Here is a 19,689-nt window from a genome sequence, read left to right as displayed (position 1 = left end):
TTGTCAAATTTGTCCTCAACTTACAGCTAAGTAAACACACCTACATAGAAACGCAAATGACCAGGCATTTAAGGGAAAAACAAAAACGTACAAATGCACGTAAAGGCAAAGGATCACACCAGTACTTCAGGACAAAGCCAGACCGCAACCAAGATGCATGACACAAACACACACGGACACACACATCTGTCCAAAACCCAGTCAGACAGGTCCATTAGTATGAAACATTAATGGGGTCGTACATCCGTGTTTGGGTGAGACGGGTGGGTGAGGGGTACGGAGAACAAAATCTCAACATGCATGTGGACTTAACATGTTAGGAGAAGATTAGCAAAAACTTTTAACATACTCGGTGGTCTCACATTTTGACCTTATTCATTGTAGCAGAGGATAAAATAGTCCCTAGTGCCACACGAGTATGAGGGAGCTCAACATCCTGCTTAAAAATTACAGCTCCAGGACCCGCCATCACATGCTCAACAAATACCAAGCCCTCTCTGCCTGGGGCCGCACTATCTAAAGGGAATAACCACTGCTATTGTGAGGGAGCTTGGTAAAGTGCTGAACACCCAGCCACTATATCCGTGTGATCTGAGAGCAGCCAGCAATGCAGTGGATAACTAGGGCTGGGAATCATAAGGGATTTAAAGATTCTGGTTCTGATACCAATTCAACTTAACAATTCTATGTTTGAGGAGCATTTATGTAAAAGCTGATTAACTCAACGGCCAGCTAACTCAACTATGCCACTAAAAATGAACATGTATGATTGCACAATAGCTTATACTAGCACTGAATGATTTGGAGAAAATTATTTGACTTCCAATTTGAAATGCCGAGTTGAAAAACTCCAGGGCTCCGTCTGAAAACTTGGTTACATCTATGCTACCTTCAAAAATTGACCAGATGAAGGTATCTCAGGAGACAGGAAGTGAAGCTACCTAGGAATGCATCCTACGAAGGCAACATTTTTGAGCTTTTATGCAGCCCATGTTTACTGTGCTAGTTTTTAGAGCTCAAATTTGGCCTGACAGTTTGTGGTATTTTTAGTCAATATAATATCACTACTACTACTACTACTACTACTACTACTACTACTACTACTACTACTACTACTACTACTACTACTACTACTACTACTACTACTACTACTACTACTACTACTACTACTACTACTACTACTACTACTACTACTACTACTACTACTACTACTACTACTACTACTACTACTACTACTACTACTACTACTCAAATTGGAGAAAATTTGGCTTGGGAATATTAATTATGATCTGTGAGTCTGTTACAGGATACATAAGGAAGGCTACCAAGAAGTGTGATTGAAATAATATTCATTAGCTGAGCCTTTATCATAGTAGGGTTTGTACATTTACATAAACAATTCCACAGAATCCAAGCGATGGGGGAAAAAATGTCTGTGGACTCATGTGAACAAGAATAAAGCAAGCTAACAGTTTGTGTGTTGCAGAGCATAGGGAACTCCCGCTCTCGGATGACAGCATTAACTATGTCATCAACTAAGTGTCACAATTCATAAAGTTGCTATAAAGCAAGACGACCACCAAGTGCATGTGAAAGAAAAAAAAAAGTCATATAAACTAAAAATTGGTACTTCTCAGTCTTCTCAGGTACTGATGTGTCCCTAGTGATTTTACCCAAAGTGAAAAACAGTACACTTAGAAATCTGGGGTTAAATGCCTTGCCGAAGGGTACAATGGTGGTTATTCAGGGATTGGTCTTGTGCAAAACTTCTCTTCTACCAGCTCAGATCTTTAACCACTAGACTAAACTCATCTGAATGTAATGTTTTTAGTCAAAAATCTGCTACAATACAAATTCAATTGCTAAAAGATTTCCTTTCGCACATATACCTGTACCAGCATTACTCTTAACTGGTAAATACCGTTTTTAACCGCTAAAAATTCCCAAGTTTTGATAAAATAAAAAAGTGTTAGTCAATGTCCGGTAAAAATATTAACACGTACATGTTTGCAATTGGGTAGGGGTGGGTCACAATGGTTGACTAGTCATCAACAGCTGACTAAAATAATTTAGATTTTTATTGTTATTGTTGTTGTTATTAAGGGTTAGCCATTATGACCCATATCAACCCATTAAAAGCTCTCAAATAACAGATGCATCTGGAGGGAAAATATGAAAGTACTGAACTGCACTACTTTGCTAGGCATCACGAGATGCCTCGTTTTCCAACCTCCCGAAACAACAATCAGCAGGAGATTCCACATCCTCACATACCTAACCGAAGCACTGCTTTGATGTGAGAATCCACAATGTGCTTCTGTTTCAGTGTAATACTTTAATATTTAATAGGCTGAGTCTATAGAGTCCTTGCGCTGGGTGACTGCTCTTCAAACGCTGGGACTTTATGAAAGTGCTCCGAATAAGCGGGTCCCCCTCATCTCCTCCTCCGTCTCATTATTTTCCAGCCTTTCATTTCTCCTCCCTCTTTTCCTCCCTCTGACAGGCAAACCCATTTGAGGCCGTCTCTACATTCTACACCATAGAGAGCTTGTTTCTGCCTGTGCGGAGGCCTAGGAATGGACACACACTCTCACACACGTCTCAGTTTCAGCACTCTATATTCAGGACCTCCCAAGAGCCAACACGTCCCGTTCTGCCGTTCATATAGACGGCCAGCAGCGAGCACAAAGCTTTCAAAACGGCTCCATACAACCCAAATATGCTTTGTTTAGTTCTGAACAGTCAGCACACACAGGATGAGACGCAGTTACCCACGGGCCCAAACACTCTCTTCTGTTCTGTTCTGTTCTGTGTGTGTGTCTGTATGGTGGTGCTGTCTCTCTCGCTCTCATACACACACACACACACACATTTGTCAAAAAACAGGAAACAGTAAGGGCTGTTGGCCTGGTTTCTTTTCTGCCACTAAGAGCTAAAGCAGCAAAAGCATTAAAGTTTTTTTATGGGGCAAAATCCTCTCAGAAAAACAGACTACATTCCCTTAGTTTCATTCGGCCATAACTCGCACCAACACAGCCCCATCAGTCTTTTTCCACTCCCTTCATTTCGACAGACATCCATTTCGACAGCCACTGTTCCCCTCTCTCCGTGTCCCACAGCTGGAGGTGAAATCATTAGTGCCCCCGCTCCCCCTTTCCAAGCTTTCCTCTTCCTTTCTCTCTCACATCATCCCTTCTTCCTCTCCTGCCGACCGCTCGCATTCCTCCCCCTCCCCCTTTCCCTCCCTCACAGGGCCAGGTCCTCCCCCAGAGGCCTATTCGGCCAATCACAGAGCTGAAGTCAGCTAGCCCTCCTCCTCCCTTTGACTGTAAACACCGTGGAGTAAAACTGGGCAGGAACTGCCTTTTGTTTTTTGCACCATCTACCCTCCCTCTCGCTCTAGATTTTAAAAGGCCAGCAATGACAGACCACCACATTTCCCAAACACACGTACCAGAACAGTTCTGTGAATGTGTATGTTGGTTACAGATTTATGGTATTGAGTTTCTAAAGTTGAAAGTCCAGCAATAGTCTTGGTACAAAATACGCCACATACAGTGACCCCAATAAGTATTTGGACATTTACAGCAAGTGTGTAATGGCAAAAATATTTAGGTCTATAAGCAATCCATTTTTAAGTTGATTTCCCCTTAAAAAGTGGTTCTGTGTCATCAAAACACCACACTGTTTTTTGGTGTTTTTTGTGGTTGTTCACTGTTCATATTCATTCATAATATATCATTAATTCTTTATATAACACTACCATTTAAAAGTCTAAGCTCAAAAATACAGCTCATATTCCATTTCAAAATACTCTAAAATGCAAATTACTCCTGTGATGGAAAGGTTAAATTATCAGCAGCCATTACTCCAGTCAGAAATCATTCTAAAATGCTGATTTGATCCTCAAACATGTCTTATCAATGCTAAAAACAGATGTGATGCTAAATATTTTTGTAGAAACCATGATACATTTTTTCAGGATTCTTTGTTGAACAGAACAACATCACTTACAACATTTTGTATTATAAACTTGTATTATTTATTGCCACTTATTTATCGATTTTAAAGATTCATGCTGAGTAAAAATAATAATTTAAGAAAAAAAAAAAATATATATATATATATATATACATACACTGACCCCAAACTTTTGTATGGTATATATAGAAATTAATGCAAGCCAATAATTGGCCATAAAGGGATAAATGAAGAAAAAATAAAAAAATTATCACTTACTCACCATTATGTTGTTATGTACGAGTTTCTTTCTTCTGTTGAACACAAAAGAAGATATTTTAAAGAATTTTGGTAATCAAACAGTTGATAGTAGCCATTGACTTCCATAATAGGGAGAAAAAAAGAAAAGAAAAAAAAAGTCAATGGCTTCCGTTGACTGTCTGCTTACCAACATTCTTCAAAATATCATCTTTTGAAACTCATACAGTGATGACAAAATTTTCATTTTTGGGTAAACTGTCCCTTTGGGGTTATTTAAAAAAAACACTTCTAAAAGAAACATGTCTTTCATTTTACAGACAAAAGTTTAACTGCACATTGTTGTATGAAAAGTTACCAGTAAGGAACTATGCTGATTTAAATCTCATGAGCAATAAACAATAAGCTAAAAGCAGTATGTCTAATCACTAAATAGAACTGACTCAAAAGAGTCACTAGTTGGAGAATCAGAGTACACCAGTTGTGTGCAGCTTGCATTTGTCTCTCACATTAGTCAGGGTAGGAGAAAGTATTTTAACATTTAAAAAAAAAAAAAAAAAAAAAAGCTTCAAATAGTGTTTTACCAGATAAAACTTCACAAAACCACATACTGATAAGCAAAGTCCATTTTTAAATGGAGACTAGATTTTAAATTGATACACTGAAGTCATGGGCATATCATTTGTAGTCCAGAGCCTTGAGTAGTAAATCCTAAATCCTCTGCAAAAAAGCCAATTTGGCTGATTGTTAGTCTACATTAGTAACCAGCTTTAAGTAGTGATGTCTTACCTTGTCAGTGGCGTCTGCACATGCATGCTCTGAATGATAGTGGTATACTCCTCCCATTGCACCTAGAGACAGCACAAGAACAGTTAACTCAACAGCCACGTGCATCGAAGCAGCTAAAATACAATAATCATGTGATGCAGCAAAATTATTTACAGCTTGTATGCCATGTTTGGCAGTCAACATTTTCAACAGGTCCAAAAACAGACTCTTGATCCAGCAGCTTTACAGGATATCGGCAGCATGTTGAGACATCTGGGCACTACTTTAATCTTGCCTGGTGTGTTATTATAATAAATGTAATCACAATCACCATCTTATAAATCACATTCACACACCCCAAATGATCTCTATACCATTTAATGCTGTAGTATAAGCTCCTGTAATACTGTATTAGAATTGTTGTTTAAAGGATAAACCATATTTACTTGGGTCAATCTTGCTAATTAATGATAAAGGTGCTCTAGATGTTTCTACAGTAAATGTTTGTCCATTGATGATGACAACATGTTATTGTTGTGACGGAGTGAGAGAGAGAGAGACGATAAATACATTAATCCTAGATTATAGTATGGTGCTTTCATGACAACACATCCAAAGCCTTTTGTTTTCTTTGGTCTTTGTTTTTGAGTTTCGAATTTTTTTTTTCCCTGTCTGTGTTTGTTTGCGTGTTTCCAGTGTCTCTGTGAACGTTTCATCAGACGAGCACAGGATTACCCTTGAACACGCCAAAAAAAAAAAAAAAAACTCTCCAAGGACAAGGACGCTTGTGTGTATGAGCGAGGAGTGTGTGAAGTGCCCACAAAAAAGCTTTTTATTTGAACTCATGCTTCTATTTTTTTCTGTCACCATAAGTTCTTTTTAGTCTCTTTTCTCTCAATGACAGTGCGAGTGTGTGAAGCAAGGAGTGACTGACGACTCTGAGATAACAGGGAGAGAGAGGGAGCGAGAGAGAGATGAACCTGGGTCTGAGGAGGATATTGACAGCACACAAGCAAATACAAACCATATCATGCACAACCAACTACTCGACAACCATCTCAAACAACAGATTCATCCATCCAAATTGAAACTGACTTTTAGTAATGGTGCATTAAAGGGAATGAATTAACTACTGAAAGGGTTAGTATCACACAGCATGATGCACACTTTAGTGTGATACAAGTCTTAAAGTAACTGGAGGCATAATTAAAAGTTGTGTCTCTCCAACCCATCCCCTTTAAAACACTACAGCAATCATAGCTGTGTTTTTGTGAGATTCACCACCTAAACAATAAGACTTAATACATTTTAAGTTAATCATGTTTCATACATGTCTTTTTTCTATAAAACAATCATTTGTTTTTAAATAAACATCTAAAATATTAAAGCGGAACTCAGTAAGATTTGCGAAGCTCCCCCTACAGGTTCCTTAAGCGCAGCTCTGGACTACAACGACTACAACGCTCACCAGCGCAGTAGTTTTGCACATACAGTACAAGAAATCTCGATGGAGGTGAATAATTTTCAATATTGTCTTATAAATATAAATTGTCTTAGTGCACGCCTCATACACACCACAAGTCAATTAACCATCGTAAGGACTTAAACTATTTATGAAGGTAAAAAAAGGTTACTTAGTTCTCCTTTAATATAAAATATAATTTTTTTTTTTTAGCAAAAAACATTGCTACAGTACAGAGCGCCTAAAGAGACATGGGGATGGAAAAAATATGAGACGGGGTGAAAACATTTGCGTATGCCGGCGAAAACGTTTGCGTTCGCTCACAAAGAACTCAAAAGGTTTGCGAGCGAACGCAAAGTTTCTCGGCGGAAAGCAAACATTTTGAGATTGAATCGAAAGTTACTCAGGAACATGCAAACATTTTGCAAGTGAACGCAAAGTTTCTCAGGGAAACGCAAATATTTTTAGAACGAACGCAAACATTTTGAGAAAGGCTGCAAAGTTTCTCGGGGGAACGCAAACATTTTGAGAATGAACACAAACATTGAGAAGGGCCGCAAAGTTTCTCAGAGAAACGCAAACATCTTGCGAGGGAACACAAAGTTTCTCGGGGGAACGCCAACATTGAGAGCGAACGCATACATTTTGAGAATGAATTCAAAGTTTTTCAGGGGAATGCAAACATTTTTAAAACAAACGCAAAGTTTCTTGGGGGAACAAACATTTTGAGAATGAATGCAACGTTTCTCAGGGGAACGCAAACAACTTGCAAGAGAACGCAAAGTTTTTGGGGTGCTTTTACGTTCTCTCTTGCGAGAGAACACAAAAGCATGGACACATTTTTCCTCCCATCTCATATTTTTTCCATTACCATGTTCCTTTAGGGGCTTTGTACACTGCAGAATAATAATAATAAATAATAATAATAATAATAATAATATTATTATTATTATTATTATTATTATTATTATTATTAATAAAAGAATCAGCAAAATAAAAAAAATATTAAGAAAAACTGAAAACACATTCTTAATATGGAAATTAGGTGCATTATGAAATAACTCAAAGGATATAATGTAAATCTGGTTGTCACTCCCATAATCAAGACTAACAAATTTCTTGCAGAATAATGATGATTTCAGTTTCTCAATATTTAAAGCCCTCTGTAGTCATGCCAGCCGTTACCATGAGCAACTAAATATCTGAAAAAAAAAGAAGGGAGTAAAAAAAAAAAAAAAAAAAAAAAAAAAATGTTTTATTTCAATTCAAAGCAATTAACTGTGCGGCATTTAAAAATTTTATAGCACAGCATCTCACTGCTCCAGCTTGACAGATTTTGTAAATAAATAAATCAGACCATCTAATAATTTTATTTTCTTTGCATATACAGCGCTAAAATAAATCTCAATATTTTCTGCTGGCCAGTCAAAATGTTAAGCCCTAATATAAAAGGTCGCTAAATAAAACTGGACAGATAAGGACAGTTTCAGTCAGAATCATTCATAACCTTCCTTCTGAAGTCTGGCTGCGCCGGTTGTGTGTGTAAGTTTTCCTGTGGTTGTTCTGTTCAACTGTGGCAACACTGACGCATTTTCAGTCCACAGTAACAGGACAAACTCATCGATGACATGTTGTGAAGGATACAAGTGGTACATGATGTAAGAGACACCAAATGACCAGTACACACACATTTGCGATGATAATGAAGGGAAAGGCTAGAAGGGGGAAGGAGGGAGAGAGGAAGAGAAAGAGGCCCACACAGGGAAAGAACAAGAATAAACCTTGAATTGAACTGCAAGCAAAACACACTCTGCAGAAGACAGAGGGACACTGACTGGGACAGAGAGTCATCTATTCATTTTTAAAAGGATAGTCAATAGAGGGAACAACAAACATTATACACCTCTGACTAATATACAATACAATCACAGGTGTCTATTGTGCATTTCGTAATCACTATACTGATGCATCCTGATGCACGAATCATATATGATCATATATATCACAACTATGTGAGGTATGTGAATTGATGATACCCATAAATATTTCTCATTGATTATTAAATTGTAAATTAAATTAAATTAAAAATTATTACATTATATTTATTTACATAAATATATTGTTGATATGCTCATTATGCTGATTTGGTGCTCAAGAAACATTTCTTATTATTAGCAATGTTGAAAATGTTTGTGCTACTTGATATTTGTGTGAAAACCATGCAATATTTTCAGGATTCTCATAGTTCAAAAGAATAGCAAAAAAAAGAAATATAAACTTTTTATCAACTTATTGCATCCTTGCCAAACAAAAGTATTTTTTTTAATTTAAGCTGGGCAGTGTAGTTGTAACCATCTCTTAGCTCTGTATCAAAGGAAAATTTGGTCTTATTGCACTTTGAATATCGAGAGAGTGTGATTATGGTTGCACTTATTGTAAAGTGTTGCCATAAAAATGAATAACATTTTTCTCTTAATTTTATTAAGCACAAACAATAAGGTTACATTTGTTAAAATTATATCATGAACTAACAATGAATTTTTATTAACTAACATAAAGATTAATAAATACTGTAGCAAATATATTTCTCATTGTTAGTTGATGTTGGTTAATACATTAATGTTAATAAATGAAACCTTATTGCAAAGTGTTAACATTTTTATTTATACCGTTTTATTTCTATGATCAGTTTGTGGAAAGGAGTTCAGTTAGGAGGTTAAAAGTTGTAGAAGCTCATAAATCATGTACAGCAAGGTCTGAAGAGACTGAAATCATACAGAAGAGAAGTCAGTCAGTTGAGTTAGTAGCAAAACCTTTTACAGTTCTTGAGTGTTGTTGTCTTTTACTGCATATGATAATTCATACTCAAAAAGTAGAACTGAAATGACATTCATTACAAGATGATTAGTTAAAACATTTCAAATACACCTGCACAATATTAAGGAATTCTTAAAAATAGTATGTAAAAATCACGTCTCGTGAACTCAATCTCGAGTCTCGTCTCATCTCGTGAGATACCCGTCTCGTCACACCCCTAGAAAACTGTGATTTTGATCACATAAAATAGAATATTCTCAAAGCGAGTGTCATGGCAGACGAGCAAACCCACCATATATTTTTTATAGATACTACTGTTATTTTCTGATGAAATGTAGTTAAGAGTTTCTTAGGTGAGAATGTAGTTGTTTAGACCTCAGATATGCGATTTATATGCAAACATAGCACCTAGCATCTAAAAATTTGTTTAGACGCAATGTTTTGTATACGCTTTCGGAAATGTGAGCTCCAGCCCATCAGCGACCATTCAGCGCTCAAGTACCCACAGAGAACAACTTCATTATATTAATATATCTATATTTTTTATTTTATTTTTTTCTCTTCTCCATTCATTCAACAGCTACAATGCTTGCTAGATGATGGTACCACTGAATACCACTGAAGGCATGATAAACATCTTCTTTATTTTGATGGTTTCAATTTGGATTGTGCATGTCACTGCCATCTGCGAGGGTCAGATGATCATGCAGTTCAACTTAATCAGCAGATGGCCAGTAACTTTATGCAATTGCAACATGGTTTATTTATTTGTCAGAGCCAATTTTTACCTTCATTTGGTGCACATTGATCATTCATTCTGGACCTAATTTCTCCACAAACCATCGAGAGGAGAGGAGAGAAGAGGAGAACCTTGTGTCATTATGGGGGAAGGGGCCAACGAGAGGTGTCTTGAGTAATGTTATGGGAAGGAGAGAGATCCAGGAAAAATGAAGAGAGAGAGAGAGAGAGAGAGAGAGAGAGAGAGAGAGAGAGAGAGAAAGAGAGAGATACAGGGGACTGAGGCTTCCCCTCTTGGCTATATTGATTTTTCTCTGAGCTTCAGAGTGCATCAGCTTTATCTGTCCATTCCTGCTCCTTTTCCTCCTGAGCCCATCTATCCATCGTTGGCTTCTACTGTCACATGATTCAAGGGTCCTCTCACACTCTCCCCCCACACAGTACAAAAACAAGCATATCCCCTCTTCTATATTATGTAGAATATTATGAAGAGAACAACAACAAAAAAGGCAGTGACATTACTCTCCAGAAAACATTGACATTCATGAAGTTCTTCAGCCGTAGCACTTTGCATAAGAAATGTAAAAAAGGGGCACAAACAGACCAAGGAAAAAGCAAAAGAGAGAGGGTGACAGCACTAATGTTTCCTTATTAATTTTAATATCTGTTATCAATTTAAAAATTATGAAAATTCTTACATTGCAATGGTGTAAATAAGTTATTTCAGTAATATTTATACAGTTATCTTTTAAAATATATAAAGTATCCTAACTGAAGAAGTTTAAGGTTTTTTTCCCCATCTAATACTGATATTTTGTTTTATTTCAACTATCAATTTCAAAAAATGTTTTATTTAATTGTGATTTAATATTTGTAATTATTATTTTTAATTATAATTATTTATTTTTTAAACTTATTGGGAGGAAAAGGACAGATGGAGAGCTACAGTCTGTCTTTCAAAACAGCCAGAAGGAAAAAAAAAAAGAGGAAGGAAGGTCAGAGTTGGAAAAGTTGAGCCAACAGAGCAAGAGAGAGGGAAAGGAAGTAAGTAAGAAGAGTTTAAATGAGCGAGTTCAAGAGTGTGACAGAACATGAGCGAGAGAGAGAAAGATTTGGCTAATGTTTCTCAGCTTGGTTCAGCTTTCCCTCTCACCCCTCTCAGTTCTCCAACACACAAAGAAAGGGACGCCAGAAAGACGCACACATCTACTCCCTCTCTTTCTCTCACTCTCTCTTAATATGTAGTCTACCTCTCCCAACCGCTCAACAAATCTTCCACAGGCCACTCAAACATGCTTTGCTTTGGTCTGTCTTTTCCCAGTCTTTCTCGTCTTCAGACATGCATACAGAGATGGCTGAAACTTGCCCAACAGTGACAAAACTGGTATTATAAGCCCCAATCTGTTCCCCTGCACTGAGCCTCTCGGTTAACCTGGGAAAAGATAGCATCTAGCAAATTTAACTCTTTGACTGGCTCAAGTCCCATTTGTAGTAATAGGCTCTATAGAGTGACGCTGGGCTGGGACTAAAGTTGAATCTTGGTAAAGACTGACGTCAGATGTGAGATTTACACATAGACGAGAGGTCAATGTGGTTTGAGGGAAGCCACACTTATGCTTTGGTCTCCAACAAACACAAAGACCCAAGCACAGGATAGAGCTCCTATAAAGAGAGACACTGGAATGGCGTGTACCACAATGCCGTTTGCTCCCAAGTGGATTCTACTTTGATGAACACTGGGCAAATCAAGTATGGAGTCAAGTCCTCATTTGCACCTATTCAGTAATGACAATGGATCAAGAGTCAGGATTGACTTTATTTACAGACAACTGACACAGAAACTATGCAGCACAAGGACTTCTTGTGTTACTTTCAATTTAAAGAGAAAAAAAAATAAAGTCTCAGTTTTAAAGAAACCATCACAACCAAAGAAAAAAAAATAAATAAATACACCAATCAGGCATAACATTATGACCACTGACAGGTGAAGTGAATAACACTGATTATCTCTTCATCACGGCACCTGTTAGTGGGTGGGATATATTAAGCAGCAAGTGAACATTTTGTCCTCAAAGTTGATGTGTTAGAAGCAGGAATAATGAGCAAGCGTAAAGATTCGAGCGAGGGCCAAATTGTGATGGCTAGATGACTGGGTCAGAGCATCTCCAAAACTGCAGCTCTTGTGGGGTGTTCCCGATCTGCAGTGGTCAGTATCTATCAAAAGTGGCCAAGTAAGGAACAGTGGTGAACTGGTGACAGGGTCATAGACGACCAAGGCACATTGATGCATGTGGGGAGCGAAGGCTGGCCTGTGTGGTCCGATCCAACAGACGAGCTACTGTAGCTCAAATTGCTCAAGAAGTTAATGCTGGTTCTGATAGAAAGGTGTCAGAATACACAGTGCATCACAGTTTGTTGGGGGCTGCATGCATAGCCGCAGACCAGTCAGGGTGCCCATGCTGACCCCTGTCCACCTCCGAAAGCGCCAACAGTGGACTCGTGAGCATCAGAACTAGACCACGGAGCAATGGAAGAAGGTGGCCTGGTTTGATGAATCACGCTTTTTTTTACATCACGTGGATGGCCGGGTGCGTGTGCATCGCTTACCTGGGGAACACATGGCACCAGGATACACTATGGGAAAAAAGGTAAGCCGGAGGAGGCAGTATGATGCTTTGGGCAATGTTCTGCTGGGAAACCTTGGGTCCTGCCATCCATGTGGATCTGTCATAATTTATGTGATTTTAACCCACTTTGACTCTTAGAATTAAACAAGCCATTGTTGCTTCTGTACCTTTAACATCCGCAACATGCGAATAGGTCTATTATGATTAGGTAACCTGTGCATACTGCTGTAATTCATGCTGAACTTGCTCAATATTAATTGCTAAATGTGCCTTGATGCTAATTTGCTGATGGTTGCGACTGATGACTTTTCAAGGACCCATTTCTGCAGTTTATGTTCAGAAACCATCTGGGTGGAATAGAGCGGGATCTTATGCATAGTTCAAAAGAGCAAGGGAAATGCTCTTCTTATTCACAAAAAAAAAATGACTAAATGATTAGTTAACAGAATCATTAAGTAAAGTCAAAATTCTCATCTCTAGCATTACTGACTATAGGTTTGCTGACTGGTCAGTTAACACAGGCCTGCTTGTCGATACTCACATCAAGATACAAAGTGGCGAGTAGTGTACTCAAAACGGAACTGTTGGAGAGGTTGCCTGGAGACGGACAAAAGCAGCCAAAACAAACAGACTCTTTTGTTATGAAAATGGAGTGTGAGAGTAAGTTTTTCAGAGAGTAACAATAAGAATGTGTATGAGAGCTTTATGGCCCTGACCAGGTTCAATCATTCATCTTTTCCAACCCCATGGGTTCCCTCATATCCATCTGACTACACATGTGATAAAAGAAAACACAACTCCTGTCCATCTATAGCTCAAAGCTTGAAACACTACTGATTGCATGAACGGACAATAGTACCATTCATTCAAGCAAGAGACTATCATTTTACGTCTGACTATAATATGCAAAATTATAAAAACATCAAACTGTAAAAAACATCAAACTGAGCAAATCTTAAACCAATTATCCAATATTTTGAAATATATTGCTAGTAGTGCTGTCAAAAGGAAATTTGTAAAATCCGAGCGCTGTTGAGTGGATTCGTAAACACATCTAATTGGCAATTGTGTTCACGCACTCAACATAAATGTCTGTGATTGGCTACAATGATCAATGCATGGGAGCATTTGATTTTGGAAGCATTTTGAAAGCGGGACCGGTCCATTGATAGATGCCTGCTTTCAAAAGCTCCCGTGTGTATCTATGCAAGTGCTCGGTAAAGAGCATCACTGATGTCTATTTACAACATGCTTTTGAAGCGTTGATCATTGTAGCCAATCACATACATATCTGATGAGCGTGTGAACACAATGGCCAATCAGAGGTGTTTACGAATGCGCTCAACAGCACTTAAAGCACGACATTTTTTAAATTTCACGGTGGTACACTAATGTATTTTCACTGGAACCCTGTCTTGACTAATAACCATTTAGGAGCAGTTTTATAACATCTAGCGGAGTTTTGACTTCTAGAAAATAAGTGAATTCTCTCACATACAAAATGCTTGGCTTTCTGACAGCTGGCTGTCTGTACAGCCTAAATCCAGCCAAATTCCAGCTGAATTCACACCCATATTTCATAGGAGTGATGAAACAAGCTTCTTACTGCTGTGGTGAGGACAGTATGTGTGTGTGTGTGTGTAGTCACACGCACACATCATCATATAAAGGCTAATATCATAAATTACAGTCTAAAGGGGGCTTATAATATTCAATCATGTGATTTATTTCAACCACAAACCCATCCTCGCCCTCTCTCCACCTTCATCCTTTTCTCTTTCAACACACCTGGCACCTGTAAGCACTTCTGAGCGTCTGTTCTGCTTTTTTGTCCGCTCTCACTTCTCTCTGAAGATGGTGCCAGGTCAGTGCAGTAGAGGAGAAGAGAAAACCTCCAGCCTTCCTTTTAACACTCGTCCCTATTCCTCTGTTGCTGGGCTGAAAGGAAACGGCCGTGCTTTCTGAATGGTTTATTGAGAGGTAGGGATGAGGGCTTGTGCTAATGCTCAAACTGCACTACTGGTTTAAATAATGATCAGGAGCATAGTCCAATTAAAACAGCTTACTGACACTACAAAGCCCAGCGCTCATCTCCCGTGCTGCACCTTGCCTGCTGAACAGCCCGTCTTGCGTATGTGTGTGTGCACGAGAGACGCAGATCTACTCGAGGTGAAAACTGAAGAGTCCTTCAGGGACACCAGCTTGATTTTGAGCACGCAGCAACAGTTGTCTTCATGTTAAGTGGAGTTCTGCAATGTTCTGATTTGAGCCCAAGTGTCTCATAGAGCTGAGTGCGCTAAAATAGAGCTGTTGTTCTACTACAGATCAGACCACAAGCCTAAAACCTGCGAATGGACTCACAAAACAAACCACACTAGCCCTGGGGACCAGCTGGGCCCTCATAATACAAGCTTGGTCATCCTTAAATGATAGTCATGAAGCCTGATAAACAAGGCACGACCATTTTAAGTGTATCCATTGTATTCACAGAAGTTGAGACACTTTAAGATTATGTCTAGCTCTAAAACACGGACACTCTCCAACTTAAACTTGGCAGATTCCCACGAACAATAGTAACGTCAACAGTTCAACCACTGCCACTATTATAGGATAGCAAATAAAAAGACTAAAGTAAAAAAGAACTAAAAATAAATTAAAAAGGAACTTATAGTCTATGTTCACACCCGTTAAACATGTTGGGAAGTCTGATTGATTGTAAAACTCCTTAAATTCACTTTAAAAAATTTGATTAATTTGAATTAGAACTTAAATTCTGCCACCTATAAGCAAAGACTTTTTGTTTAATCAGTTTTCAACTCAAGTTATATAAATTACAGTGCTTTGGTGTTTTGGAAATATGTGGAAATGCGTGTTCATATTAAGAGTAAGATCAACTTATGGGTTTATTTTCTTTTCACACAAGTTAATTTGGAGCATTTGATTCAAAAGCTGGTCAAATATCTTTTTACGTTTGTCATGTTCATATGCTTAAATTAACCAACTGCACTTGGATCTGCACTGAAACAATCAGAACGAGACCGCCTTGAAGGTTGAAATGTGTCTGAGGTATATGTTGATAAGAGACAGGCATGTTAATAAGCTGACGGATATTTGGAGACTAAATCTGTGGGGCAGCACAGTTTCACCGTGAGTTAGGCCCCGTTTTAAAACAAACAAAGCAAACAAACTACAGAACTGAAAACGCCCCAATACACCAATTATGCCAGTTTAAATTTCCTACCCATTTAAAAAGATCAAGTCAAATGCTGTTATGACTCATGTCACCTCACATCACACTTTCATACCAAAGTTCTCCCTCCCTTTGAACAATTTACAAGACTTCGCACATCTTCGCACATCTTCAAGTATGTAATTCTTGTAAATTCACTATGCTGACCAATAGGCCTGCACGATTCTGGGAAAAATATGAATCACGATTTTTTAGCTTAGAATTGATATCACGATTCTCTACAACGATTTTTTTTCTCATGAAATGTAATGTTTATTGCACACATGAACCATGACAAAACAAAACAAATTGGAAGTACCAAAAATATTTGTTTTGGCACCTATAGAACATTGCACATCACCACAAGCCTGTAGAGGCTTCAATATAGAACTACCGCGCTCGCTTGACGAGTGAAACACGAGACTAGCGTTCACACCAAACGCGAATAGAGCGTCAAATTCGCGTCTACCGCGTCTAGTTTGCCGCTAGAACATTTTGAATGCATTCGCGCGTCTAGAGCGAAATAGACGCGCGTAAAAAACAAGCGTATGAAGCGAAATTGACACGCGTCCGAGGCGAAATCCGCTTCTTGTGGGAGGGGCAAGTGCTAGGCGGTTGTCTGTTTGCAAGATGGCTGATGTTGATCGTGCGTTCATCGAGAGAGATACCGCTTTGTTTGTATTTGCTCTGGAGAGCAGAAAAGCGGCGTAGGAGTCAGCGTCGCGGGAAGGCTGCGGGTCGATAAACGTGTACGTGACTCAAAAGTGAAATGTGTACAACTTACCAGGTAGCCCAATCTCCTCACCGACACTCTTCCAAGCGAGGGCCTTCTTATTCCTGTCTGAAGTATGAACTTGTGTCATAAATCTCTGTGTGACTGCTCACTGATAATATCAGTCGTTCTTCCATTTTGAATGAGTGACTTCGGACGGGCCTGCCGCCACAGCAGCAAGCAGGCTCCTGATTGGCATAAATTCGCGCCGCGTTAACCAAAGTTCAAATTTTTCAACTCGGGCGTCAGACGCGAATTCGCGTCAAACGCTAAATGCACAAAAAGCACCATTCGCGCGAAACGCCTCATTCGCGCCGCGAGACGTCCAGTGCGCGTAAACGCGTCTTTACATTGACTTAACATTGAAATCATTCGCGCCAGACGCTCTATTCGCGTTTGGTGTGAACAGGCGCTTTGTCGTTGGCTGAGGGTGAAGAGCGGTCCTTTCAAAATAAAGGCTGATTTTTTTTTTTTTTTTTTTTTAAATCGAAGTCATTTAAAAATTAAATCTTGAACAGGGTGAATCGAGATCGCGATTTTATAACGATTTATCGTGCAGGCCTACTGACCAACAGAAGGGTGCTTGATTTGAAAGTGACTTGTGTGCTTCATACATCTGTATGCTACTGACAACAGTTTTTTTTCTCCTCACAAAATTGATGAAATCTTGCTATTGTGAGAGTGATTTAAGAAAACTGTTTAAGAACTGTTCACTCAAAGGCTATTTTGGGGGAACCCAAAATGATGGTTCTATGGCATTGCTACAAACACTAATTTGAATGAATGACAGACACTCCAATTCTGTGGAAACCAAATTGTGTGTCTGTTCTTCAACATTAGAAAATAGGAAACATTAATCTTCAATTGGAAGAGGTATAAAGAACAGCTTTAGGGCACGTTTCCACGACAACGATGTACTAAAAACAAGGTTTTTTTTGTTGTGGTTACTTTTTTCGCATACAGATGACAACTTTGTCAAATAGGTCCCCGTTCACGCAGATCCTCAAACGATTAAAAACTATATTATGCCATGCCAGGCCAGTAGTTGGCGATGTGTAAAGAAACACTACGCGCCTACAGACTGAACACGTAATGCTCGTGACGTCACCATTTTCACAATTTGCCAAATGTTGTAGTTTACACAGAGTCAATAACAGTGTCGTTTGAAAAACTTGCACTTTGAAACCAGTTTTCAAAAATGTGCATTTTCAGGCCGCCAAAATGCCTTTGTCGTTTAAATGAACGGCTAAAACGCAGTTTTTAGCATCGCGTAAACGATCCCTTATAATCCATTTGATCACCTCTAACACATTCTCTGCATTTCTGTTAAGAGTCAGCAGAACTGAGCTCGGTCTGGACCGGCCCCAGGGGGGATTCTACACCCTTCAAATGATCTTGAACTGTCCACATGTACACACACGAGTGCATTCTCAAACACAGACACTCACGAGCACACAAGCCCACCAGAAATCTGTTTCTCTATTGATTTTATGGGACCTGATAGCCCTTTTTTTCCCTCTCCACACAGTGCTGAGGATAATACCAAACACCTAGAGCAAAAAAAGCCTCAGGAGGTCTAACATGGTTCCTCCTTCTATGCATACATGTGCATTTACAAGCAAATATGAGTTCGATGAGAGGATGAAATATGCAGGAGGGTAAATGGACAGGGAAAGTCAGTGTGAGAAAATGAAAGGGGGATCGGGTGGACAAAAGAGATAAAGGGATGAGGAATGAGAGCGGGAGAGGCAGAGAGAGAGAGGGCGCTTCTGTATTGAGAGCAGATGGTGTTGAACTCAGGGGATTTCAGTGTGCCGAGCTTCTCTCATTATCAAAGCGGCCTATCTGATCTCAGTCAATATCACACACACACACACACACACACACACACACAGAACTACTGTATATCCTACTAGTCAATATCACATATACACTCTCAGGTAAAGCACCTCTGATTATTCATCCAGTCAATATCACATGCTCACCCCGAGATGCATTTAAATATCAGGATAAATCATAGGACAGAAAAAGAGCAAAGTCTTGCTTAATGACAAACGGCCCCAAACAAAGCTCAGACACACACACGCTGGTCTAGTTGGTGCAGTGGCGGCAGCAGGCAGGCAAAGCAGGTTGCCTGACGCTCACTCCATCAGACAGGTATTTCCAGTCTGGGCTTTTTAGTAAAGTGTGTGTGTAGCGCAGCTCAGCCACAAAAAGCAACTGCCAATAGACAAACACACCTGAGCTTAAAGCGCAACACCTGAGCTACTACATCCCCCCCCCCCTCCGCCCCCCCCTCCGCACATGCATGCATGGTCATAGTGGCCATGTGTTCATTTTTTAATACATTTATTTGTGGGATGCACAATATATCAGCCACCAAATCAGTATCAGCCGATATATTTCAATTTTTAATGTTAATGTTATCGGCCCAATTAGAAAATTTGGCTGATATATTAAAGCTGATGAATAATGGATTATTTCCCTCAGCTGAGACATTTCAGATGCGCACTGTCCGCCATTATGGAATTGCTTGAAATATTATTGATATCACTTAAAAAAGGAAAATACAGTTAAGTGCAGTGCAAGTCTGTCAATTAGGCTACATAATAATATTATAATGAGAACATTATAATTGTGTTCTTGGGACATGGCTTTTAATGGTGAGACTTTTGTTTTTGTAATCAGGCTCTCAAAAATTATAAAAATTTTGATTTAGATTTATCAGCCAACATAACTGTTATCGGCTTTCAAATATAAAAAATGATCGGTTATCAGTATCAGCCAAAATGTTCATATCGGTGCATCCTTAAGTTATTTTTTACGTGTATGTCATCAAAGCCCCGCTCCCGTCTCGTAACACTATACGAGCAGTGGCTTTAACTCTAGGTGCATGAACACATGGGCGTGTGTGCATTTGCTCCCACCAGCTTGTTGTCCATGTCAAAAAGGAAGTGCTGTGGCGGATTAAGCCCATCATGTAGCAGGAAATAAGGATGTCAGAGGCTTGAACACTTTATATTTTGGAATTTCCATTCGGCTAAACAGGAATCATAAA

At 39.0% G+C, this 19,689-nt stretch overlaps 1 protein-coding gene across 6 annotated transcripts in view; it reads right to left on the bottom strand.

Annotated features, from left to right (window-relative positions):
• rnf38 (ring finger protein 38) overlaps positions 1-19,689 on the bottom strand; it is a 36,116-nt gene that overhangs the window by 13,301 nt on the left and 3,126 nt on the right. For 5 of the 6 annotated variants that reach the window (XM_067405313.1, XM_067405309.1, XM_067405314.1 and 2 more), the window contains exon 3: positions 5,008-5,069. In XM_067405313.1, the coding sequence (XP_067261414.1) occupies positions 5,008-5,069 (62 nt within the window). Of the gene's footprint in view, positions 1-4,243; positions 4,275-5,007; positions 5,070-19,689 lie in introns of all 6 variants that reach the window. The other variant, XM_067405316.1, reaches the window with a different exon arrangement.

The sequence above is a fragment of the Chanodichthys erythropterus genome, chromosome 12 (genome assembly GCF_024489055.1).
Source record: "Chanodichthys erythropterus isolate Z2021 chromosome 12, ASM2448905v1, whole genome shotgun sequence".
Classification (NCBI taxonomy): Eukaryota; Metazoa; Chordata; class Actinopteri; order Cypriniformes; family Xenocyprididae; genus Chanodichthys; species Chanodichthys erythropterus.
Note: the sequence above shows the minus strand (reverse complement) of the source record. Positions and strands in the feature narration are given on the sequence as shown.